At 51.2% G+C, this 26,456-nt stretch overlaps 1 protein-coding gene across 1 annotated transcript; it reads left to right on the top strand.

Annotated features, from left to right (window-relative positions):
- The first annotated feature begins 6,456 nt into the window (after positions 1–6,456).
- Positions 6,457–23,724, top strand: LOC135887365 (zinc finger protein 586-like). Its single transcript, XM_065415138.1, has 8 exons — positions 6,457–6,641; positions 17,362–17,449; positions 17,982–18,108; positions 18,717–18,824; positions 19,151–19,292; positions 19,656–20,320; positions 23,313–23,426; positions 23,717–23,724. Exons 1-8 carry the CDS (start codon positions 6,457–6,459, stop codon positions 23,722–23,724), a joined length of 1,437 nt encoding a protein of 478 aa, XP_065271210.1.
- Positions 23,725–26,456: the final 2,732 nt, after the last annotated feature.

Genomic DNA, 26,456 nt, shown 5'->3' with positions numbered 1-26,456 from the left:
TCATGGCACAAGAAATTGTCGTGGAAATTAACCACGCGTTGTGTTTAGTTCAGAACAGCCTGCAGCTCCTTTATTATAATACAAGCATGCAGGGAGAGACAGCTGAGAAGCAACGCCCCGAGCTGTTCCACAAAGAAAAAAAGAACACAGACGCTTATATAGATCTATAGCAACATCCAGGTGAGCACACTTGCTCATTAATGCTTCCTTGTTAGTAACACAGCAAAACCAAGATTTTCTAGTCTAAACAGGTGTGGGTTTTTTCCTTCCGTGGTTAGCGGCTTCCTTACAGTTACCTGTTGCAATTGCATTTCTCTGAGCTTCCTCATCACCCCTCCTGTCCTTTTATCACATACACAGTTACCTTGACAAGAGTTTAGGCCCACTTGACTTTGCTTTTACAAGCCGTTTTAGTCTGTATCAGCAAAAACAGCCAGGAGTCCTTGTGGCACTTTAGAGACTAACAAACTTATTTAATAATAATTAATGGAGATATCCCATCTCCTAGAACTGGAAGGGACCTTGAAAGGTCATCGAGTCCAGCCCCCTGCCTTCACTAGCAGGACCAAGTACTGATTTTGCCCCAGATCCCCAAGTGGCCCCCTCAAGGATTGAACTCACAACCCTGGGTTTAGCAGGCCAATGCTCAAACCACTGAGCTATCCCTCCCCCATTTCATGGGCTAGAACCACGAAAGCTTATCCCCAAATAAATGTGTTAGTCTCTAAGGTGCCACAAGGACTCCTCATTGTTATTTCTCTTTTTTTAATAAATCCAACGTAAACTGGGAGCAATGTATGCTCAGGAAGGGAGGGCGTGTGTGTGGATATTTGCCTTGTAACTAGGCACTGCCAGGGAAATGTAACTTGGACAGACAGCATTGTCTGTTACCCCTGTCGTACATGGGGATGGTCATATTGGTGAGTCTGTGACTGCCATGCTCACAAAGGTGTGACGCAGTCTGGCAGGTGTAACAAAAACATATTAAGCTCACTTCATTCGTTTGATGAGGTTTGAGACCAGCCCATGAAATCAGTCAGCACTGCCCTCAAATTAAAACATTAAAATAGAAACAGGAACTGTTACAGTGTCACCGTGAGATGTGATTGCTGAAGCTACTCGCAACTATTCATATTTCCCATGATGATTTGCCATTAAAAATATGAATTCCATGGCAGAATGACGTCCCTCCGCACAACGCTAATGAAACTTAGGATGAAGAGCTCAGAGTAATAAAAAGAATATTTTCAGAAGGAACCAATGTGCAGGAGTGAAACTGCCCAGACTGGACTCCAAGAGTGAAACTCAGGGGAACAGGGACAGTGGCTAGGACACACTGATGAAGCGCTGGGCGGCTTTACGCAGACACAGGAACTGAGACCCGGATTCTTTAAACACTCGAAGCAGGTGTGACAGTGAGATCTTTGTGGGGGTGTCTGTAAATATTTCATTGGATCAAGTCTCCTTTAGCAGCTCAGTAACATCTTATACAGCAACAGAGGGTCCTGTGGCACCTTTAAGACTAACAGCAGTATTGGGAGCATAAGCTTTCGTGGGTAAGAACCTCACTTCTTCAGATGCAGATCTTATACAGGGGGAGAATGGCCCTGTCCGGGTTCTGCGATGCACTGGGCCTTTAAGGACACGGCCCTGGGAAATGGGAGTTAGATCTGGTAAACGGGGGAGGAAAACCCCCGCTTCCCCCCCCCCCGCCCCTTTTTCTTTTTTTTTTTTGGCAACCACTGCAGTTGGCTGAGCCCATCTGGAGGAACTTTTATCCCCTCTGCCCCTCATTTTTCCTGGGTTTCCCCCTCCGCCCTGCCTGGCAGGGCCTGTACCCCGGCTCTCACGCCCCCCCCCTCTGCTCCCCACGTGTCTCTTTCCCGGGCTCCACCCGCCCCGCACACACCGGGAGCTGGCGGCAGCTTTCCCGGGCCCAGGGCGAGAATCGCAGCCAGCTCCGCTGGGAGCAGCCTGAGGCCAAACCTCCCCCTGCAGCCCGGGGGGGGGGGGGGGGGGAAGAGCGGGTCTCTCTTACCTTCCCTCCGAGCGGGGCCCCCCTGGGGCAGGGGCCGGGAAGGGCCCTGGCCAGGCTGGGGGCTCTGCCCTGGGAGAGGCTCCTGGGGAGCAGCGGGAAGGGCCCTGCTGGAGGTTCCCCTCTCCCGGCTGCAGCCAGGGCTCCGGGCTCCCAGCACCAGCCGCCGGGGCTCGGGGATCTCGCCAGGAGCCTGGGAGCCAGAGACCCGCAGCGGCTGCGAGTCACTTCCTGCTGCCGGGACTGACCCCAGCGATCACTCCCCGCAGAGCCGCCTCCCAGCGGCTCCTGGGTCCTAGCGATAAACCTATCGCTCTGCAGCATCTCTGTGTCCGGCTCCTGTTCCACTCACAGGCTCCCATCACAACACCTGGCCCAGGGGTTCTCACAAACAAATTTTTGCGGCTGCTCAGAGCTCAGCACCATGGGGCCCTCGTCCTCCATAGACTGTAATGCGAAGAGACACACAAGCATTGTATAGATGGGGAAACTGAGGCAGGGAGAGGGCTGGTTCAATAGGCCCCTATCAGTGGCTGCAAGGGCCAATGCAGACTTTAGCAGCAGCTAGGCAAGTCCTGAGCTCCAGCCACAGCTGCATCCCTCTTCTAATGGTCCTAAGAGGCTTTGCCAGGGTGCAGCGTATAAGAGGTGCAGCTTCACCCTGGCCAAATCCTTCTATCCCTTTCCACCCCTTCCTCCTCCAGCCTGTCTGTGCCCCAACCCCACTCCCTCCCACCCCTCCCAGGAGCACTCCCTGTGCCTGCAGCTGCTGGGGAGGAGGCACAAACAGCCGTGCTAGCCGGCACAGGAGCCAGAGCACAATGATGGGCTGGGTCCAAATGTCAAGAATCTCTTTTGATTTAGGGTCCAAATTTGGGTCCTGACCTAAGAGCTGAGGGGCTGGTTCTCCAAGGGGCTGGGCACCCACAGCGCCCACTGACTCCGGCTGCAGCTGTGAATGCAGGTGGAACACGTGCCCTGTGTAGTAAGAGGAGGCCCTGAGATATAAACCCTTATTAGAGGCCCAATACGAGGCCTGAGGCCTGAACTAAAGTAATGGTCAAGACTTTGCTAACATAAAGCAAAGTTAAGCTGTGAGCCAGAGGCAGACCCTGCTCACAGAAACTGGCAAGGAAAGGGCTGATGCTGCAAAAAGAGACATACCTAAAAAGTACTGGACACTGGATATCAGAACACTCCAGTACTTGTACATTCCACACATAACAAGGAACAGGCTGACCCATCCCAATGACAGGGCCAAAAGGGGAATATGATGGATAGAGTTGTTTTGATCGAACCAACATGTACAAGGTGAGAGGCGGCACCTTACTACGTAAAGGGGTTGTACCTTGCTGCGTAGAGGGGTTGCACCTCAATACGTCAGGAGTGATGTGTAACTTGTTTGTATCTGTGTATAAGAATGCATCCCTGGGGCGGTGTCTGGGTCCGGCCGAGGGGGTAGTGGAAAGTCCCGCCACTAACTGAGCCAGGTCCATTGCCAAGAGGCACCTATTAGTAGTATGCCTGGTAGACTAAGTAATCTACGGGGAACTGCAATTGTGTCCGAGGTCGCAATAAACCTCATTGACGTGACTTTGCATCTTACTAGACTCTGTGGTTATTGGGGGTTCTCGTCGGGTTTGCTGTGTCAGCTATCTGCGCAGAGCTGGGGCAGCACACAGAGGGAACACACGCACGCAGCCGATTGATATCAGCATTGGAGAAAGCAGAGCACCCTACCGGTAGCATCTGACAGCACCCTGAAGTCCTGTATTTCAAGGAGATAAACCGAGACACACAAAATTAGGCCACTGCTGTAAATTTAGGCCTTACCGACTTGCCCATTAACAGCAGGACGTGGGCTAAGTCTCACTGTAAGTCGCTGTTTATACTTGGCCACTGCTCGGTCCCATGACTGTAAGCAGCAGAGGTGCTGACCCAATGGGTGCTCCGGACCTCAACCCCCATGGAAAAAATATAGGGGGAGCTCAGCACCCACCAGCCACAGCTGTTCTGCGGGGCTGCCAATGAGCTGTTTGGTGGCTAGGGGAAGTGCCTGGGGGAGAGCGGAGAGTAGCAAGCTGCAGATTGGCTGTGGCTTTGGGGAGGGGTTGGAGCAGGGGTGGGAAGAGGCAGACAAAAGGCAAGGCCTTAGGGGAGGAGACAGAGTGGGGTCGGGAAGAGGCAGAGCAAGGGCAGGGCCTCAGGGGAGGGGCATAGTGGGGGCAGGGCCTCAGGGGCAGAGCGGGGGTGGAGCACCCCCGGGGGAAAAATAAAAGTCAGTGCCTCTGGTAAGCGGAGACCTAGCAGTGAAAACCCCAATTATATCCCCAGTGTCTACAGGCAGCCAATCTCCCAGGGATGTAACAAGTTCATAATCTTTCCCACTGGATGGGTAAATCCACCATTTTGTTCACAGGGTGAAAACCTCAAGGTTAACTTGAACAAAGTGAAAGTAGAGAAAATGTGGCTGCTGTCCACACTGTGCTGAGGTGCCCTGGGGAGACGTGGCTTTCACCTGGTGTCCAAGCCCCTGCCCAGTCTCAAGAAGTGTGAGGGGGGGTGAGTGTTGTAGGAACAGCAGTGATCTGTATGCTCTGTATGACTATGCTCTGTATAACCTGTATGCTCAAAAGGTTTGTTACACTCTCCCCCCCCTTTTCCGGGAATGCTTGTGGGATAAATGGGCTGGTTGAACAGCTGGAAGATCAGGAGAGCTTCCAGGTAGACAAGGTGTCTGGGACTCTAATTAGGCAGCGCTCACATACCCAATGCACGGACACTGCATGGACATTGCCCAACCAGACGTGGCCAAGTCGCAAGCCATGACACTCTGATTAGGCAGCGATCACACACCCTGTCACGGAGTGTGGGGGGACACAAGGCCCTGCACCCCCGGCTTCCTGCGATTCACCATGACTCTCAGCCAGCCAGTAAAGCAGGTTTATTTACATGACAGGAACACAGTCCAAGACAGGTCTTGCAGGTACAGACAACAGGACCCCCCCCCCAGTTAGGTCCATCTTGGGGTCCCAGGGGCACCACAGCCCCATTGGGGGGTCAGAGTCCCATCTGGGCTCCCCTTCATTACTCCAGCCAGCTCCTGAAACTCCAACTCCCTCCAGCATCTCTCACCCCTCCTCCCCCGGCTCCTCCCCCAGCCTTTGTCCAGTTTCCCGGGCAGAGGTGTCACCTGGCTCCAACCCCCCTCCTGGGTTCTCACGTTACATGCTCAGGTATCTTCCCTCAAGGCCAGTCTCCCATCCCCCAATGCAGACCATCCCAGCCAAACTCCCCACTCAGCATTCAAAGACCACATTAAGAACAGTCCCAGTTCGTCACACACCCAATGCATGGACACTGCATGGACACTGTCCGAGGTGGAGTGTGACCAACCAGACACGGCCAAGTCATCCCTAGTCGCAGACCATGAGGAGCAGGTCCTTAAAAGGAGAAGGGACCATGTGCTCAGCAGTGCTTGTACCTCCCGTAAAGGCCCTTCACCCAGACCACCTGGCCAGTGGTTTGCCGCGCTGCATTGCATCGTGGCTCGGAAAGACTTACCTTCATCGCACCATCCATCGCTGTGCTGTGGGACACTAACCTTGAAGAATTCTGACATCTCCAGTGCCGTGCCTGTCCTGGGAGCGTGAGTATGCGAGTGTGAGTGTGACCCCCCTGCCCTTCTTTTGAGCTTAGCTATCAGTGTAATAAACGTGCTGCTTTCTGCCAAACTCTGGTGGGTCATTAGTCCTCCCTACGCTTACTAGCTGGCCCAATTTCAGGTAACATTAATGGTAGAGAATGCAGGTAGCTTAGTCGAGGATTTGACCCAAGAGTAGGGGTCCCCTGGTGCCCCCCGGTGCTCTCTTAAGTGGGTCCGGCTTGAGCCTGCATGAAAAAGTGGTAGGCTAGCAACCCACTGCAGGGAGAAAAGGACGCCACTGTTGAGTGCCGGTGTAGGGCAAGGGAGCGAATTAGGTGTAAATCCCCTGGTGCCCCCTAATAGCTTCTTGAGTGGGTCTGGCTCGAGCCTGCGTAAAAAAGGTGGTAGGCTAGCAACCCACTGCAGGGAGAAAAGGACGCCACTGCTAAGTATGCCACCGTGGAGCAAGGGGAAGAAAGAGGCGAAGCAGCCCGAGTGAGAATACACCGCCCGGGGTGTTGTTAGAATGGCTCCAAAAGAAAGGGGCAGACCCCTGGATGCCGGGGCGGTTCCACCTGGGAGCACAATTCCTGAACTAGAGCTCATGTTGGATAAATATGTACTTATATACGGTCCCAACAAGGCGGGACTGGATCGTGCAGCCGCCTAGCTGCTGTGGCAAGCAGGCTGGCAATGGCAGGCGGCAAAGAGTCAGCTCACCACTGAAGTAGATTCACTCCAGGACTGATGTAATGAGTTGGAGAAGAAACGGGATATGTGGAAGGTGCAGGCTCTGACTGCTAGCGCCCAGGCGTCTTCCCTCTCTGTAGCTGCAGTACAGGTGGTGGCAGTAGAGGAGGAGCGGGAGCGGGTGGAAGTAGAGAATGCTGCTCTGAGCCAGGCAGTTACCTGCCTGAAGGATCTGGTCCTGGAGGGATCCACCTGGGAGAACAGGGTCTGGTGGGCTTATTCAGCCTGGGTCGCCACCGTTGGGGTGAAAGCCCAGGGGGGAGGGACCATATGATGATTGGAACAGGGATATCTGGTGTGATCTGGATCCTCCAGATCCGGACCACAGATGGCCAGACCCCAGACACCATGTTGCAGCGGTCCGGAGGGTGGTCCGAAACTATGGGCCTGCGCCCGCAGGGGGAAGAGCAACCCCAAGTACCGGACACACTGTGGCAGAGACCGAGTTCACGCCCGCGCAAGCAATAGAGTTAGGATTAGGGTGAACCACAGGGTCCAATACAAATCCACTCCAGGGGCATCCGAAGCGGCAGCCGCTTTGCTATCATGCACCGGAGCCAGCCATGAATGCCCGATACAATCCCTGGAGCAATTAATCAAACAGGTGGCCTCAGTGGCCGAGGCACAGGGGATCGCCCATCCCGAGAACATCTGGTTTACGGATGGCTCTGCGTTGCGAGTAGAAGGACAGCTGCATATTCAGACAGTGTGTCTGTATCTGCTGGATCGCAGTGTGGTTTGCAGCTGGTCCGCGGGTTCAGCTCAGCTAGCAGAGTTAAAAGCTATAGTTGAGTGCCTGAGCCTGTGGGCTGAAAACCTGGGACCCCTAGTGGTGTTTAGTGACTCAAAATATGTAGTGGAGGGTACCAGGAACTGGATGTGGCAATGGGCTCGAGATCTATGGAAAAGTGCGGATGGGAAGCCATTAGCTCACAAGGAAGATTGGCAGACTGAGCACCAGTGGGTGACTGCCCATCTGGGGCAATTGTATTTAACACATGTGGGGGGTCACCAGAACCCCAACTCTACCCCGGAGGCTCTCTATAACCATCAAGTGGATGTGTTGGCTAAGATCCGAGTAGTAGCCGCTGTTACCACCAGACAAATTACAGGCTGCTGAAGATCCCTCGGAGCTGCCTGACGTGGCACCTGGAAGGTGGGATCGACAGGATATCATCTGTTGGGCCCATGGACTAGGGCATGAAGGGATAGAGACCACCTACCAGCGGGTCCGAGAAATAGCCCGCTGGCTGGGACAGCGACAACAGGTAACAGACTGGGTTAAAAACTACCTGATATGTGCTATGCACAATGCTTGGGCTGGGGGGGGGGGGGATTAGAGGAGCAGTTATCCTTAGCCCACTAACGGCTACCTGGTGGCCCATGGGCTCGGGTCCAGTTGGATTTCATTGAGGGATTCCCACCAGGCCTACAGGGACAAACCTGCTGTCTGGTAATAATTGATGCTTTTAGTGGGTGGGTCGAAGCGTTCCCTATGAACAGACACACGGCAGCGGATACAGCCAAGGTGGTATTCAGGGAGATCATATGTCGGTAGGGATCACCAGAAGTCATCGACTCAGACCGGGGCCCCCAGTTCATGTCGGAGGTGTGGGAAAGCCTCCTGTCAGCACTGGGTATCCGGCGACAGCTGCATATACCCCGACACCCCCACAGCTCCGGACAAGTGGAACGCATGAACAGTACCATCAAGGAGTCACTAGGTAAGGTTCTGGAACATCAAGGTGGGTCATGGGTGGAGAAATTGCCCCTTGTATTGGCCACTGTCCGCAGCCGAGAACGCCTCAATTCCCACCTTACCCCGTATCAGCTGTTATTCGGAACCCCCATAGTACTCCTTTGATCAGTCCCAGGGGTCATGCCCCCCGCACAGGATCAGCCCGAGGATTGGATTCTCTGGCCTAAAACCCTCACTGAAGAAAAGCCAGCTCTAGCACAGCAATTGTAGGAAGCCACGAGTAAGGCCAGAGTCAAAATGGACCAGAGGCAGTCAGCAGTGGAACCATGGGACATCGGGACTCAGGTAATGTATTGTAAATTCGCCTCTCGTCCTCTGCAGGCGAAGTGAGAGGGACCCTATACTGTGGTGAACAGGGCAGGAGCAACAGTGTATCTGATAGATAAAACCCGGAGGGAAAATGGGTACACCGCGGACAACTCAAACGAGCAGGGTCCGCCGTGGTGGGAGCGCTGTGCAGTTTGTTTCTAAGCTTCTATCTTTCAGCCTCTGAACCAGAACATCAGGAGAGCTGGTACCAGCTGAAGAGCTACAGAAACACCATGGTTATAGTGTCGCAACCAAGTCTGTGTTCAGTGCTCTGTGTTGTATGTTCTGTGTCTGTCTCTGGTGGGTGTCCTGTGCTAGCATTGGGTCCAGAGAGAAACGGGATACTACACTAGACAGGGTAAATGTCTTTTCCTCTCTCTCTACTCACCCCATCTCCAACCAAATTATCAATCACATCCACCTCTGTCCAAAAGACTTTGGTCCCCAGGTTTAATTTTTTGTTAGATTCTCTAATAATCATTTTATTGTTGATTTTTGTTATTGATAAATTTGTATTGTTAGTTAGATTTTCTTGTATTGTTAATTCCACACTTTCCTCTATGCACCCTGGTTCTACTTCCCCAAGCCCTGAAGGGTAGTTCATGGGCCCCCATAACCTGAACAACTAAATGTTAGTTTAAGTGTCAGCAATTTCACCAAGTTCTCTGTTCCTATGTAACTTCCAAATCAGTTTAACCTTCCATGACAACTGTGGTACTCCTACAGATCTTATTTGTTGTATGAAGAACAGGAGTACTTGTGGCACCTTAGAGACTAACAAATTTATTAGAGCATAAGCTTTCGTGGGCTACAACCCAGCCCACGAAAGTTTATGCTCTAATAAATTTGTTAGTCTCTAAGGTGCCACAAGTACTCCTGTTCTTTTTGCGGATACAGACTAACACGGCTGCTACTCTGAAACCTATTTGTTGTATGTACTTAAGGGCTAGGGTTGACTTTTTTGTTTGATGGTTATTGCAGCATCAAACTTGGGCCTCATTTTATTTGTCAATGTACCCAATTATTAAAAAGAACAGGAGTACTTGTGGCACCTTAGAGACTAACAAATTTATTAGAGCATAAGCTTTCGTGGGCTACAACCCACTTCTTCGGATGCACTTCTTCTCTATATGCATCCGAAGAAGTGGGTTGTAGCCCACGAAAGCTTATGCTCTAATAAATTTGTTAGTCTCTAAGGTGCCACAAGTACTCCTGTTCTTTTTGCGGATACAGACTGACACGGCTGCTACTCTGTACCCAATTATTGTAATGGTGATGGTTTTATCATATTTCTACTTATGATTATGATTGTTTGCATTTATGTTTATGTTATATCTGGTGTTTAGTCAATTATAATGGTTTTAGTTATATTCATCTAGTTATGATTGTTTGGTTTGTTTGCAACAGATCACCTGTGCCCTACAACGATCAAGGGGCAGTTTTAGGAGCAGCAGTGATCTGTATGCTCAAAAAGTCTGTTACATCCCTCATCCCCCTTTGTCTCCTCTCCCTCTTTGAATACCTGTGAAGTGGCTTTCCCCCTCCCCCTCCCTCCTGGAATGCTTGGGGGATGAATGGGCTGTTTAAAAAGCTGGCAGATCAGAAGAGCTCCAAGGTAGACAAAGTGTCTGGAACTCTAATTAGGCAGCGATCACACACCCAATGCATGGACACTGCCTGAGGTGGAGTGTGACCAACCAGATGCGGCCAAGTCATCTCTAGTCGCAGCCATGAGGATCAGGTCTTTAAAAGGGGACAGGGACATGTGCTCAGGCTCTCTCACAGGCTTGTATCTCCCATGAAGGCCCTTCGCCCGGACCGCCTGGCCAGTGGTTCGCCACGTTACATTCCATCGTGCCTCAGGAAGACTTACCTTCATCGCACCATCTATCCCTGTGCTGTGGTACACTTACCCTGAAGGATCCTGACATCTCCAGTGCCGTGCCTGTCCTGGAAGTGTGAGTATGCGGATGTGAATGTGACCCGACTACTCCCCCTTTCCCCCCCTCTTCTTTGGAACTTAGATTTCAGTGTAATAAACGTGCTGCTTTCTGCCAAACTCTGGGTCATTAATCCTCCCTAAACTTACTAGCTGGTCCAATTTTGGGTAACAGGTAGCGTTTCCATATTGCTGAGATGCCGAGGTTGGGCACAGGGAAGAAGGGAGCCGGGATGTCAACACACCTGGGCAGCCTGGAAGCCAGGCCGACCCCCATCACTGAGGCAGGGGGGAGATGAGGAACCTGACAGCCCAGCCAGTCTCCGCCTGCCCCTCACTGCATATACCTGTGTTGGGATGACAGAGACTATCTTTGCCCCACTCACCCCACATTGATCCCTCTTGTGACTAACCCCCTGTGCCCCATGTTCACCACTGGGTATGGTTCTGATATATAGTGTGCAAAGTGTGCCTGGTGAGGGATCATTGGAAAACTCATGATCTGCTCAATATTGTGCCATTGAAATGTGTGTGACACCAGTGCATGTAGAATGGTGAGATTTTACTGTATGGTTGTTACTAGGGTGACCATATTCCAGGTGCCGAAAAAGAGGACACTGCTGAGGGATGGGAACCGGGGTGGGGGGTGGGGGTGGGGAGAGGAAGCTGTGGGTTAGAGGGGTTGTGGTGGGGGTATTCATAAAGTGAGGGCAGTGTCAGTCGCTGTCACAGTGTCAGGGCGCTGCAGGGGCAGCTCCAGGCACCAGCGCAGCAAGCGTGTGCCTGGGGCGGCAAGCCATGGGGGGCGGCCTGCCGGTCGCCTGACTGCCATGCTTGGGGCGGCAAAAACCATAGAGCCGCCCCTGGGGTGCTGGCACAAGCCCACAATGCAGTGAGAGCTGTCAGTCAGTGCCTATCTGTGGGACCCCCTCCTCAGGGCTGGGGCCTGGGTGGGCGGGATCCGGCAGCAATCAATCAGCTGCAGGTATGCAGGGGAATGGACCAATCAGCTGTGGGTGCAGGGAAAGAACCCAATTGGGTAGATGACCAATCAGGGCTGTTTCTGAGCTACACTGTGCTCTGGAACCCCCCCCCCCCCCCCCGACATTTGCTGTTATGGGAAAGTCACTCGGACAGAGACACTAGGCTAAATAAAGAGGCTCTGTCTGGTAAGTCCCAGGCATATGTTAACCCTATTTCTTATTGAAATATGGAACACCCACAGACTAGCTCCTCAGAGACGACAAAAGACTGGCCGTGGGTGTTAGGAAACTCTTATTTGGCTGTCTACCAATAGGAAGAAAGGGGTAAACAAAGACATTTACAGTTCATCTGTAGGACGCTTTGGATCTTACCTACACCATGGAGTTGCCTGACTCCATGACCCAGCAAAGACCTTTCCAGTATAAAGGGTCAGAGTATAAGAAGGGGGAAAAAAAGGCCTCTGGACATCTCCCCTCCCCCATCTCTACTCAGGGCAGCAAGATCCCTTGAAAGACAATAGGAGCTAGACCAACGAATTCCTCCCTGCTGGTCAGAACTGAGTCTAACCCACCTACCCCCTGGTTACTTCCCCCACCATCAGAAAGCAGAAGTTGTCCCTGACGCATTCTAAGCACTCATTGCACATTGGGTGCTGTTAAGGTGGCCAGGCAAAAACGGGACCTGACAGTGTCTGGTCAGATCTACTGACTGGACACCCGAAGTCGAGCTACTGCGGGTGGAGAGGCACTGGGTCATCACCTTCACCAGCCCCTACTCAGCCAGGGCTGCCCCCTACCTGCATTGGGCGGCTGCAGCTCCCAGCCCCAGTTCCACAGGCAAATCCCTCCTGACCCAGGGCAGGGAGGGTGGGAAGAGGAGTGGATGTGGGCAGAGCCTTGGGGGAAGAGGCAGGGCCTTGGGGAGACTAGGTGTGGTAGGGGTGGGACCTTGGGGAGAAGAAGGGCAGGAGAGGTTCTGGCACTCCTGCTGTAGTGTCTGGTTTTAAAATATTACCTGGCTGGCAACCCAAGTTGCTAGGTGAGAGGCTGTGGAAAATATTAACCAACATACAAATATCACTTTTAACAGCAGCAGAGCTACTAGCTAACAATAAATAAATTACAATGATTTTGATGTGTCTATGGGTAAGGGGACTGTTGGCCCTTCACTGAAATTTAATGGGGGGGGGGGCGGCTTTGGTTGACCCTCTCCCAAAAGCCAGGGAAGGGCCAATGAGAAATAAATACCTTGAGACTAGTCCCCAGGGCCAATGGGGAGAGGTTAACACTCTGGAGAAACTCTTCTTTGACTTCAGCCTCTCCTTGCTTGCTAACCACACGGTAGCTAAACTACACCAGACCCTCGCTAGAACGCGGGATTTGGGATTAGGGTGACCAGATCACTAACAGGAAATATCGGGATGTGGGGGGAGGGGTTGGGGGGGCAAAAAAAAAAGCCGTTTTGCAGGTGCCGGGGGAATTAGCAGGCCCCGGCCGCACCGCGGCCCCGCCCCCCCTCAGGGCCCCGGGCACATGCAGCACGTCCCGCTGCCCCATGGGGAAGGAGCCGCTGGAGCTAGAGGCGCGGGGCTCCGGACCCCGGCAGCGGCGGGGGAGAGCGGCTCAGGGCCGCGCGAGTGGGCACGTAAAGTTTATCGGCTGGGGGGGGACCCCGGCCGGCTCCTCGCCCTGCCCTGTAGGGGGGTAGTGTCCCCGCCCCGTGCCAGCATGTTTCGCCGGCCGCCGCAGGCCAGGTAAGGAGCCGAGTCCCCCCTCCCCCTTCGTCCTGGCTCCTCAGCTGAGCGGCATTCCTCCTCCCTCCCAGGCTTGCAGCTGGAATGCCGGCGCAAGCCTGGAGGGAGGGGGTGGTGGTCGTCTTCCAGTTCCTGGAGCTGGTGAGTAGGGGCACCGGGCGGGCAACAGGGGCTGGCAAGGGGGCTGCTCCCCCAGGAGGGAGACGGGGGGAGCTCAGCTGAGGAGCCAGGATGAGGGGGGAGGGGGCGACTCGGCTCCTTACCTGGCCTGCGGTGGCCGGCGCAACATGCTGGCGCGGGGCGGGGATGCTACCCCCCTACAGCGGCGAGGAACCGCCCGGGGTCCCCTCCAAGCCGATAAACTTTACATGGCCACTCGTGCGGCCCCGAGCCGCTCTCCCCCGCCGCTGCCGGGGTCCGGAGCCCCCCCGTCTACCTCCTGGGGGAGCAGCCCCCTTGCCAGCCCCCCTGCCCGCCCGATGCCCCTACTCACCAGCTCCAGGAACTGGAAGCCGGCCACCACCCCCTCCCTCCAGGCTTGCCCCGCCATTACAGCAGCAATCCTGGGAGGGAGGAGGAATGCCACATGCTTGGGGAAGAGGCGGGGCCAGGGCGGGGATTTGGGGAGGGAGCCAATGCGGGAAGGAGGGGGTGGAATCGGGGGTGGGGGGGGCGAGAGCCCTTCAGGGAGGGCAAAATTGCTTGTTTGTCCAGTGTCCCGACCGCACATCGGTCGGGACGCGGGACAAACAAGCAAATATCGGGACAGTCCCAATAAAATCGGGACATCTGGTCACCCTATTTGGGATCCATGCCAAGTCCCGCGTTCTAGCGGGGACCGCATTACAATGAAAATTAATGACCGTTACTAAATTTGGGATCCGCGACCACGTTCTATTGGAATTTGTGTTATATAGACGTGTGTTCTAGCGAGGGTCTGGTGTATATCTCTTCCTAACTAGGCACTGCCAGCCAGGGTGTGACGTTATGAAAAAGACATTCCAGACCTAATGTGCTGCGTGAAAAGGAAGACTAAGGCACACTACCATATTGCTTTCATGGCTAAATGCCAAGATTCCTGTACTATGAAGAACATTAATATCTGCATTTATTTGATGTTAATTGGGTTCCAAACATTTGCCCGAGCTTGTATGAATAAAGTAGCTGTTTGCTTTAGCTCTTGGCAAGATCACATGAGACATACAGGAACCATGCTGCAAGAGCAGATCCAATCCACTATTGTTCTAACTAAGTTTTACCTTGAGATTGTAAAGAGGTTCAATCATGTTGTGGAACATGACTTTGATAAACCATTTCTGTTGTACACTGGTATGGCTTCTAACCCAATACTAGCTGTAGTCAGACAGACCCAAGGATGGGGAGCTCTTGGGATGCAGTCAGTGATGTTTGTGTCATCCCTTCCTGCATCAATTTTGCGTTGGGGGTGTGACGTTATTGACATAAACTGGGACCATATAAATCATTGTTGCAACCAAGGTCCTGAAGTGGCACCCAAATCTTGTATAAAGGGGGTCAAGTGGGGTGTCTAAGACAAGGTTATGGTTTACTGGTTATAATTATGCTGTCTATATGTGTGTATCAGTTTTGTAGTTGAAGTTATGAATATTGGCTCTATACTGTCTGTATGGCAAACTTATGCTATGCTTCTGGGTGACATCCCAGACAAGCTGGGTTAAGCTCTGCCTAGCCTGCTTGATGGCCCATTAAGGACCATCAGCTATACAATGGACCCATTGAGAGAAGGCAAATATGCCTTCAGACTCAGCAAAGTATGCAGGGACTGGCCCATGTGACTCCAGGCTCCATTTTGCTGTAATTTTCCACAGTAAGAACAAAGAGGTGTTCTTACATCTGGAAAAGACTATATAAGGCTGATGCCTCATCTCCATTTTGTCTTCAATCCTGCTTCATACCTCTGGAGGAACTTTGCTACAAGCTGAAGCTTTGAACAAAGGACTGAGGACCCATCCCAGCGGGGGATGTATTCCAGAGACTTGATTTGAACCTGCAGTTTATTCTATCGCTGCTGCAAGCCTGAACCAAGAACTTTGCCATTACTGTATGTAATTGATTCCATTTAACCAATTCTAACTCTCATCTCTATCTTTTTCCTTTTATGAATAAACCTTTAGATTTTAGATTCTAAAGGATTGGCAACAGCGTGATTTGTGGGTAAGATCTGATTTGTATATTGACCTTGGGCTGGGGCTTGGTCCTTTGGGATCAGGAGAACCTTTTTCTTTTACTAGGGTATTGGTTTTCATAACCATTTGTCCCCATAACGAGTGGCACTGGTGGTAATACTGGAATACTGGAGTGTCTAAGGAGATTGTTTGTGAGACTTGCGGTTAGCCAGTGGGGTGAGACCGAAGTCCTCTTAGTCTGGCTGGTTTGGTTGGCCTTAGAGGTGGAAAAAAACCCAGCCTTGGGCTGTAACTGCCCTGTTTGAGCAATTTGTCCTGAGTTGGCACTCTCAGTTGGGTTCCGCCAGAACCGCATCATCACACAGGGAAATGTAACTCGGACAGACAGCATTGTCTGTTACTCCTGTCATATATGGGGATGGTCATGTCGGTGAGTCTGTGACTGCGATGCTCACAAAGGTGTGAGGGCGCAATCTGGCAGCTGTAACAAAAATATATTAAGCTTAGGGTTAGAGTCAGTGTCACCGTGAAATGTGTCCCCTGCTGTTCTCTCTAGGACCAGGACTCCATGACTGTCGATATTGGGGAGTCTCTGGAAGAACTGTGGGTCTCTATAGAAATGCCCATTCTCCACCCCTCCCCAGGATCCCGATGTCTCCTTTCTGTCCTTCCACCGACTCGGTGGCTTTTATGGATGATGCCCCTATAGTGCTGTGGCCGGGGGACGTGGAGGCTCTGAGGGGCAGGGTCTGGGGCGGGGAGGTTTCAGTACAATGGGTTTTACTGGTCGGGCCCAGTGGGAGCAATCAATGGAGTTCCTCATTCCCGGCAGCAGGAAGGGAATCGCACTCACTGCAGTAACTGGTCATTGCTTTGCGGAATCCCGGTTCCCTGCAAAATCCCAAAGCCCTGGCTGTAGATAGGAGAGGTGTATAGTGTAAGGCAGTAACATTCCTGCTGTGCCTCAGGATCCTCTCCGAGGCAGAGCCCCCAGCCTGACCAGGGCCCCCCTCCCGCCCAGCCCCTGCCCATAGAGAGGGCACCGCTTGGAGGGAAGGTAAGAGAAGGTAAGAGAGACCTTTGTATTCCCCCCCGGGAGCGATGCCTCCCGTTTACACCTGCAGGGGGAGCTGGCTAAAGAGGTGCAGGGGGATGTGTGGGCAGGCGGGGGGAACAGGGATATGTTAGGTGGCCGGAAACAGGTAATGAGGATGCAGGGGGCAGCGAGGATGGGGTGATGCAGGGGAGTTGGGCTGCAGGAGGAGAATTATGGGGCTGAGGAGAACAAGGCTGGAATCAGGTAAAATGTGAGTGGGGGACACTGTGAGGGAAAGGGGGAGATGTGGGGAGAGGAGGCTGGAGGAAGAATGTAAGAGCAAGAGGAGACTGGATGGGGAAGGGAGAGCCAGGGAAGCAGGGATAAGGAAGAAGGGTGGGGAGAGATACAAGGGCAGCTCTCTGACTCTGTGGGGTAGGAGAGAGTGAGGGGCTGCCCCACCCAGCAGCCAGTGGGAATTTTTTCCCCTGGAAGTGGTAAAACGAGCATAGGGGGGTGAGCAGGGGTCTAACTGCTCAGGGGTCTGTGTCTTGAGTGTTCAGAGCTGCCCCCGGTCCTGGTCTGATTTCCCTGCAGCATTTAGATCTCAGCCGCACCTGGTGTCAGACTGGAGTCACTGCTGGCTCGGGGGGGGGGGGGGGGGGGCAGGGGGAGGTGCAGATAGGCCAATGAGATCAGCTTCTGCCTGCCTGTCCCTGGGGGCTGCTGGCGGTGGGGAGAGTCCAGGGCAGCTCATTCTTCAGGTGATGCCACCAGAGGGCTCCTGCTGTTGCTAAGGGGGAGGGATTTACACTGCAAAGGGGGGCAATCCCCCAAAGTGGCCCCTTTGATTCTGCTCTTTTTCTAGTGTTTGGCTCAGAGATGCTGTTACTGGGAGGGACTGAAGAGCCTGGTGGGAATCGGAGTATGACATGGACCGAAGCCCCTTCTGTAACCTCCCCCATTGCCTCTCTCGCCCCGACAGGCTGAGGAATCACGTCCACGTTTCGCTCCAGATCGGCCCGTCTTCCAGAAGACAGGGAAGGGAAATGGCTGTGATGGAGCCAGCTCAGGTAGGGGATTGTCAGGGAGTTGCTGGGCGGGGGGGAGGTAGAGGCAGGGAGGAGATAGGGTCTGATAAACCTGCTGATTTTCTGAGTAGGCCCATTAGCAGCAGGGAAGGAGGCGACATTCCCATATTTGACAAACAGGACACAACCACCTGGGCAGGGCTGGGAACATTTTCCAGGCTCCCAGTGCTGGAGCCTGAACCCGTTAGTCAGAGGCTGCTGTGAAATATGAAGGGAAGCTGTTGGGATTCCTGTCCCTGTCTCCGGCTCAGAGCTCTGCTTCCCGTATCAGCCTGTGGCTGGCAGGCGTGTGGAAAATGAGAGAAGACCCTGCCCTGCTTCGTGTGCTGGGGGGGACAAGGAGCTCTCAGCTTCTCCCACCCCCTGAAGCCTCCTGGCTGCTCTGAGCAGGGTGGGGGTGGGATTCTGCAACTCTGGCTCTCCTAGAGCTTCACTTTCCCCCCCCTCTTTCCCGTGACTAGTGGGATTGGGGCTGGGGCAGCAGGTGCTGAGTGGGGGACTCTTGTTGTCGCAGGTGCCAGTGACCTTCGAGGAGGTGGCTGTGTATTTCACCCAGGGGCAGGGGGCTCTGCTGGACCCCGCTCAGAGAGCCCTCTACAGGGACATCATGCAGGAGAACTACGAGACGGTGACCTCGCTGGGTAAGGGATTCCCGTCCCCACGGTTATTAGAAAGTGTAGGGCCTGCATTTCTGATGCTGGTTACGTTCTTCCCTGATCAGTTAGGTTTGAGGAGAATTTGTCTCATAGTCCACAGCTGCAGTATGAGAGAGACGTGCATCTCTGTACCCTCTCCAATGGGACCACAGTGTCAAAACCTAATGGATATGCTAAACCATTTCCACCCACCCCCACCGTTCAATGGGGCAGTTGTGCATTGTCCTGTCTGTATTATTTCTCATTCATACACAGCATCACTGTTCACCTCCCTCCTTGGGACTACCTCCAGCCATGGAGAGAGCTTTGGGCTCCGCAGGTTTAGAAATAGGCAGGGGTTTAATTCTAGAGCTGTGTGTTTGTCAGCAAGGCCCCCAGAGTGCACAGATCCCGCAAACTCCTAGTGAGGGTGTAACAATTCCCCCTACCTCCCCAGACATCTGCCTCCCCCAAGGGGGCTCAGTGACCCTGTTCCCATCCTCTTGGATTCCGATTCCTCCAGCACAGCACCAGGACATGGAATGTCCTTTCTGACAAACGCTCTCTCAATCTTCCATGCACCCTGATCTGGTCTGATTTCACCCCCTGCGCAGGATTTCCCCTTCCCAAACCTGAGCTGATCGCCCGGCTGGAACGAGGGGAAGAGCCGTGGGTCCCGGATCTCCAGGTCTGCGAGGAAAGGGAGATCCCGAGAGGCACAGGTGAGGATTGACACAGAAACCATTTGGTGAATGAAGGACAAAGTTGAGAATCCCCAAAATATGGTGTGAGTAACGCCCTCAGTTCTTCCTCATCTCAGCCAGAGCAGGGCTGCAGTCAGCAGATATCGCTCACACCATTCCACGCACCCTGTTAGCTGCAGGAGTTTCCTTCCCAATTTTCCTTCCCTGTGAGTGTTTGTGTGGATGTGGAGGCAGAATCCAATTGCTCAGTCTTCACAGTGTTAGTGTGTTGGGTTTTCCCTCTGTGCTATTCCTCTTTCTCCCCAGCACAATGACTCCAGTCTGGATTGTCTCTCTCCCAGCAGGTGCTGAGCGAGGGAGTGAGAATGAGGAGGGGAATCATAATGAGGATGTTCCTGGTGAAGTGGATGAATGTATTATATGTGGGGGAGGACCCAAGGATCCCACAGCCCAGCAGACAAATCCCAATGAAGAGAAACCCTATCAGTGCCTCAAATGTGGGAAAGGATTCATTCTGAGATCACAGCTTGTGACATATCAGACAATCCACACTAGAGAGAAACCCCTTCAATGCTTGGACCATGGCAAAAGCTTCAATAATTGCTCAGACCTGAAAAACCATGGGAGACGCCACACAGGAGAGAAACCCTTTCAATGCCTTGAGTGCAAGAAATCTTTCTACTGTAAGTCAGCACTAATAACACATCAGAGAATTCACACAGAAGAGAGACCCCATAAGTGCTTGGACTGTGGGAAAAGTTTCACACGGAGATCAGTCCTCATTCAACATGGGAGAATCCACACAGGAGAGAGACCCCATAAGTGCTTGGACTGTGGGAAAAATTTCAGATACAGATCAGTCCTTCTTTCACATCTGAGAACCCACACAGGAGAGAAACCCCATAAGTGCTTGGACTGTGGGAAAAAATTCAGATACAGATCAGTCCTTCTTTCACATCTGAGAACCCACACAGGAGAGAAACCCCATAAGTGCTTGGACTGTGGGAAAAGTTTCATATGGAGATCCGCCCTTGTTTTACATCAGAGAATCCACACAGGAGAGAGACCCCATAAGTGCTTAGACTGTGGAAAAAGTTTCATACGGAGATCAGACCTCGTTAAACATGAGAGAATCCACACAGAAGAGAGACCCCATATGTGCTTGGACTGTGGGAAAAGTTTCACACGGAGATCTACCCTTGTTTCACATCAGACAATCCACACAGGAGAGAGATCCCATAAGTGCTTGGACTGTGGGAAAAGTTTCATATGGAGATCCACCCTTGTTTTACATCAGAGAATCCACACAGGAGAGAGACCCCATAAGTGCTTAGACTGTGGGAAAAGTTTCATACGGAGATCAGACCTCGTTAAACATGGGAGAATCCACACAGAAGAGAGACCCCATAAGTGCTTGGACTGTGGGAAAAGTTTCACATGGAGATCTGTCTTTGTTTCACATCAGACAATCCATACAGGAGAAAGACCCCATAAGTGCTTGGACTGTGGGAAAAGTTTCAGGTGGAAGTCAAACCTTATAAGACATCAAAGAATCCACACAGTAGAGAGACCCCATAAGTGCTTGGACTGTGGGAAAAGTTTCATGCAGAGATCTGCCCTTGTTTCACATCAGAGAATCCACACAGGAGAGAGAACCCATAAGTGCTTAGACTGTGGTAGAAGTTTCATACGGAGATCAGACTTCGTTAAACATGGGAGAATCCACACAGAAGAGAGACCCCATAAGTGCTTGGACTGTGGGAAAAGTTTCACACGGAGATCTGCCCTTGTTTCACATCAGACAATCCACACAGGAGAGAGATCCCATAAGTGCTTGGACTGTGGGAAAAGTTTCATGTGGAGATCCGCCCTTGTTTCACATCAGAGAATCCACACAGGAGAGAGACCCCATAAGTGCTTAGACTGTGGGAAAAGTTTCACACAGAGATCAAACCTCATTAAACATGGGAGAATCCACACAGCATCTAAAATTCTGTGACCCATGGCCAGAAAGGGTGAAGCAACGTGCAGGCTAATTGATCCAGTTTCAACCTTTAGAGACATGCTTCATAAGTGTGTAAATGGTATTTAGGTCCTTTCCATGTTCTACAGCCTTGAGCTTTGAAATGAAAACTTGTATTCCTAAAGAATTGGAAGAAGATGGTAACTATAGTAGACTGTTTACCTGTGTCTTGTTAGAGGTTAACAATGTAACCAAACGGTTTCCTCTCTAGGGGTGTATTCTGTTAATTCGGAGATCAAAAGGAAATATTAACATTTAGATAAAACTTGGGTGTAACACTGTCATTGTCTGCATGTCTCTTTAAAGTTTGTGGTAAACGGTCTATGAACTGCTTAATGGATAATTGCTTTATGTTAATCCATGTAGTTAATTGCCGGCGATGTTTACGAAATACAAGGTTACTTCAAAAGCCTATTGTTCACCATAGGACTTTGTGCTGTTGAGAGGCGGCAAAATCTGTATAAAAACTTTTGGGACCTGATCCTTTTCTCTCAGATCTTCTTAAGCTTTATTCGGGGGGAGTTTGAGTCGTAAGACTGAGATCTCCAGTCCCCTCTGGACTGCCCTGATATCGAACATTTGGACATTAGACTAGAACCTGATGAAATGATTCTGAAAGGGACTCTTCAATTCTAAAGCACCATCTCTGCAGTGAAACTGACCTGAGCACTCTATTAATGTCTGTATGTATAATGATCTTTTAACCAATACTCTCTCTTTTCTTCTTTTAATAAATTTTACTTTAGTTAATAAGAATTGGCTGTAAGCATGTATTTGGGTAAGAACTGAAGCATTCATTAACGACTTGGGTAATGTGTCCGATCCTTTGGGATTGGTGGAACTTTTTAGATGATGAACAAGATTTTCAGTAATTCGCATTGTATTTAACTGGGCTGTCTGGGAGGAAGCCCAAGGCTGGGTTGTTTTAAGGCAGGGGTAGTCAATAAGCAGTCTGTGAGGCAAATGTAGACAGCCAGATGCTTTTGAATGGACCTCTGAAATCTTTTCATCTATTATTATCATTACTGTTGTGTTTTTTTAATTATTATTTTCTCTGGCGTTTGGACCTTGTCTATACCTTGACCAAGAAATTTTGATCTTGACAAAAAAGAATTGACTACCTGTGGTCTCTTACTCCCTGGGTAAAGGATTCCCATTCCCTTAGTTATTAGAAGCCGTGGGGTCTGCGTGTCTTAATCTGGTCAGGTTCTTCCCTGGTCAGTTAGATCAGAGGCGAATGGGTTCCATAATGCACAGCTGCCGTGTGAGAAAGGCTTGCATCTTTGTGCCCTCTTCAGTGGGATGCGGTGTCACAACCTAATGGACATGCTAGTTCACCCCCATCCCTCCAGCTTTCAGGAGGACAAAATTCATTCATTGTCCTGTCTGTTGTTTTTCAGTTGTAAATAGAATCCCTGTTCATCTTCCTTCTGGGCTCTGCAGGTTTAGAAATAGGCAGCGATTGAACTCCAGAGCTGTGTGTGTGTCAGCAAGGCCCCCAAAGAGCACAGATACTGGGAACGCCTAGTGAGGGCGTAACAATTCCCCGCACCTCTCCAGACGTCTGCTTCTCCCAAGGGGGCTCAGTGATCATGTTCCCGACCTCTTGGGTTCCATGATCACCCAGAAGAGCACAGGGAGAAGTTCCACTCACAATGTCCTTTGTAACAGACAAAAACAACAAGGAGTCTGGTGGCACCTTAAAGACTAACAGATTTATTTGGGCATAAGCTTTCGTGGGTAAAAACCTCACTTCTTCAGATGCATAGAGTGAAAGTTACAGATGCAGGCATTATATACTGACACATGGAGAGCAGGGAGTTACTTCGCAAGTGGAGAACCAGGGTTGACAGGGCCAATTCAATCAGGGTGGATGTAGTCCACTCCCAATAATAGATGAGGAGGTGTCAATTCCAGGAGAGGAAAAGCTGCTTCTGTAATGAGCCAGCCACTCCCAGTCCCTATTCAAGCCCAGATTAATGGTGTTAAATTTGCAAATGAATTTTAGTTCTGCTGTTTTTCTTTGAAGTCTGTTTCTGAAGTTTTTTTTGTTCAATGATAGTGACTTTTAAATCTGTAATAGAATGACCAGGGAGATTGAAGTGTTCACTTACTGGTTTATGTATGTTACCATTCCTGATGTCCGATTTGTGTCCATTTATTCTTTTGCGGAGGAACTGTCCGGTTTGGCCAATGTACATGGCAGAGGGGCATTGCTGGCACATGATGGCATATATAACATTAGTGGATGTGCAGGTGAATGAGCCCTTGATGGTGTGGCTGATGTGGTTGGGTCCTCTGATGGTGTTGCCAGAGTAGATATGGGGACAGAGTAGGCAATGAGGTTTGCTACAGGGATTGGTTCCTGGGTTGGTGTTTCTGTGGTGTGGTGTGTAGTTGCTGGTGAGTATTTGCTGGTTGGAACAGACACTCTCTCAATAATCCATGCACCCTGATCTGGTCTGATTTTATCCCATGAGCAGGAGGTCCCATTCCCAAATCTGATCTGATCACCCGGCTGGAACAAGGGGAAGAGTCGTGGGTGCCCGATCTCCAGGCCTGCGAGGAAAGAGAGATCCCGAGAGGTGACCGCACAGGTGAGGACTGACACACAAACCATCTGGGGAATGCAAGAAAAAGTTGAGAATCCCAAAATATGGTGTGAGTAAGCACCCTCAGTTCTTCCTCATCTCACCAAGGGCAGGGCTGTAGTCAGCAGATATCGCTCACGGCTTTCCGCCCGTCCTGTTAGCTGCAGGAGTTTCCTTCCCAATTTTCCTTCCCTGTGAGTGTTTGGGTGGGATGTGGAGGCAGAATCCAATTGCTCGAGTCTTTGAAACTATGTTGTGTTGGGTTTTCCCTCGGTGCTATTCCTCTTTCTCCCCAGCACAATGACTCCTGTCTGGATTGTCTCTCTCCCAGCAGGTGCTGAGAGAGTCAGTGAGAATGAGGAGGAGACTCAACAGCAGGAAATTCCCAGGGAAGTGGAACCACAGGGGACATTTGTGGGAAGAGCTGCAGGGAATTATTCCCTGTGCGTGGAACAAGGAGAAACCTGGGGAAATTGGCACAGGTCAGAGAGGCTGATGGGAAACCACCCAAGGAAGAAAGTGGATGAATCCATTAAATGTGCAGGAGGAGACAAGAGAGAAACCCTACCACTGCCTACAGTGTGGGAAAGGATTCATTCTGAGTTCACAGCTTGTTACACATCAGACAATCCATATTGGAGAGAAACCCCTTCAGTGCTTGTCCCCTGGGAAAATCTTCTCTAACCACGCAGACCTTAATAACTATCAGAGAAGCCACACAGAAGAAAAACATTATAGATACCTCCAGCTAAGCCACACAGGAGAGAGACCCAATAAGTGCTTAGACTGTGGAAAAAGTTTCATTTGGAAGTCAGACCTTCTTAAACATCAGGCAGTTCACACAGGAGAGAGACCCTATCGGTGCGTGGACTGTGGGAAAAGATTCCGAAACCGGTCAGCCCTTCTTAAACATCAGGCAATCCACAAAGGAGAGAGACCCCATAAGTGCTTGGACTGTGCAAAAAGTTTCATACACAGGTCAAACCTTGTTCAACATCAGGCAATCCACACAGCTGAGCGACTCCACAAGTGCTTGGATTGTGGGAAATGTTTCACTCAGAGATCAGGCCTTGTTACCCATCAGGCAATCCACACAAGAGAGAGCACCCTAGGTGAAACTTCCACCCCCCGTAACATCGGTTCATTGAGGGGCAAATCCCAACGAGCCTTTATAGACCCCAGGGGCCAGCCTGCCCACGGCCCAGCCGTGCCCCAGGGCTGCTCCTCAGACCAGGTTCTCCCCCTCTCCAGTGCCTCTGGAAGGCGGCTCCTCCCTGCCGAGCCAGGGCACCACTTTTTGGAGCCCCCAGGGCCATCCTTAGGATTTATGGGGCCCTATGCAGTATTATTATACTGGTGCCCCTACACCGATGGCAGCCTGAGCTTGCAGCCTGGCAGGGGCAGGGGCGGAGGGACAAGGCAGAAAGAATAACAAGACACCCGGCCTGCCTCATGGTGGTGGAGAGTCACAGTTCCCCACAGAGACCCCTATACCCTCTCCCTCACACAGAATGGACATATTTAACTCACTGAAACAGACATTATTTTAAATTAATCAGTCACAGAGGTTTAGTGTGTTCAGAACAATGTTCATTGCTCTTAGAAAAAGGGAACACTAATTTACTGTGTGTGATCTCCATAACAATACACGTTTATGAAATGTCACCAACTTTAAAAAATATGTTTCCAAAGATTTTAGGCATAACAAAGGATTTTATATCTTACTAAGGTACTGATTTTGCTTAAAACTAGTTCATCAGATAGTCAGAAGTAAAGAAAGGGAAACTCTTTGTCCAGCTATCTGGAAGCAAAGGGCTTTTGCTTCCTTCACTGTGGGGGGAGGGGGGAGAGGGGGTGAAGGGAGAAATGGATGGACAGAAAGGACAGGAATACTTTGGACGTAAGTTTTTTTACTATAGTAATTAAAATGTGTATTATAGATAAAGGTGGTCTTTTGAAGAATTTATTTAAAAAACCATATGTCTGAAGAGCCAAGCATTTAAGGCTAAAGATGATTGTGCATCAAAAAATCTATGCAAGGATTTTTTAGGGATGTGATTTTATAATCTTCACCAACTCACTAATGAAATATTTTTAAAGCAAATTTTAAACGAAGGTCCTGTAGACTGACATGTTCTGAGTAAATATTACCGTCATGCACAACTGTTTTTGTCAGGACATTCAGAAACTGACAGTAGATACCTGGGGGTTGGCAAATGCCCATTACATGGCTTCATTTCCCCTGGAATGGCTCTTTAACAGTTTCAGTGTTGTGCTAATAGGTCTGGCAGGCTGGAGACTTTTTGTCTTTTAACTACGAGATCCCCTTCCCAGGAAGACTCAGAGCCTGCAGGAAGGGTCAGAACAGGGAGAGGAAAACCAGGAGGGTGGACACTAAGACCCAGTGGTGCCCCAAATTTTCAGGTGTCCTACCCAGCTGCCTATGCCTAAGGACAGCCCTGGGCGCCCCCAACCACTTACCGCCCTAGGCCACTGCCTAGTTCGCTTAGTGGTTGCACCGGCCCTGTTCTGATCTAAGGCTACATCTACACTACAGGGGGGGGGTCGATTTAAGATACGCAAATTCAGCTACGCGAATAGCGTAGCTGAATTCGACGTATCAGATCCGACTTACCCTGTTGTGAGGATGGCGGCAAAATCGACTGCCGCGGCTCCCAGTCGACGGCGCTTACTCCCACCTCCGCTGGTGGAGTAAGCGCGTCGATTCGGGGATCGATTGTCGCGTCCTGACGAGACGCGATAAGTCGATCCCCAAGAGATCGATTTCTACCCGCCGATTCAGGCGGGTAGTGTAGACCAGGCCTCAGATCCACTCTGCCGCAATAGAGTCCTGCCTGCAGTGCCCAGCCACAGGAAACAGCAGCAGAATGAAGGCGTGTGACTGATGGCTACAGATCTCCAGCCAGGCGTTCTCCAGCAGAACAAGGAGCAGTGCCAGCCTTCCCCGGTAAGAAAATAATTTCAGCTCACACCATCCAGCGGCAAGAATGTAGGAATTCCCCAGTGCACTGCATT

The sequence above is a fragment of the Emys orbicularis genome, chromosome 13 (genome assembly GCF_028017835.1).
Source record: "Emys orbicularis isolate rEmyOrb1 chromosome 13, rEmyOrb1.hap1, whole genome shotgun sequence".
NCBI classification, from domain to species: Eukaryota; Metazoa; Chordata; order Testudines; family Emydidae; genus Emys; species Emys orbicularis.
Note: the sequence above shows the minus strand (reverse complement) of the source record. Positions and strands in the feature narration are given on the sequence as shown.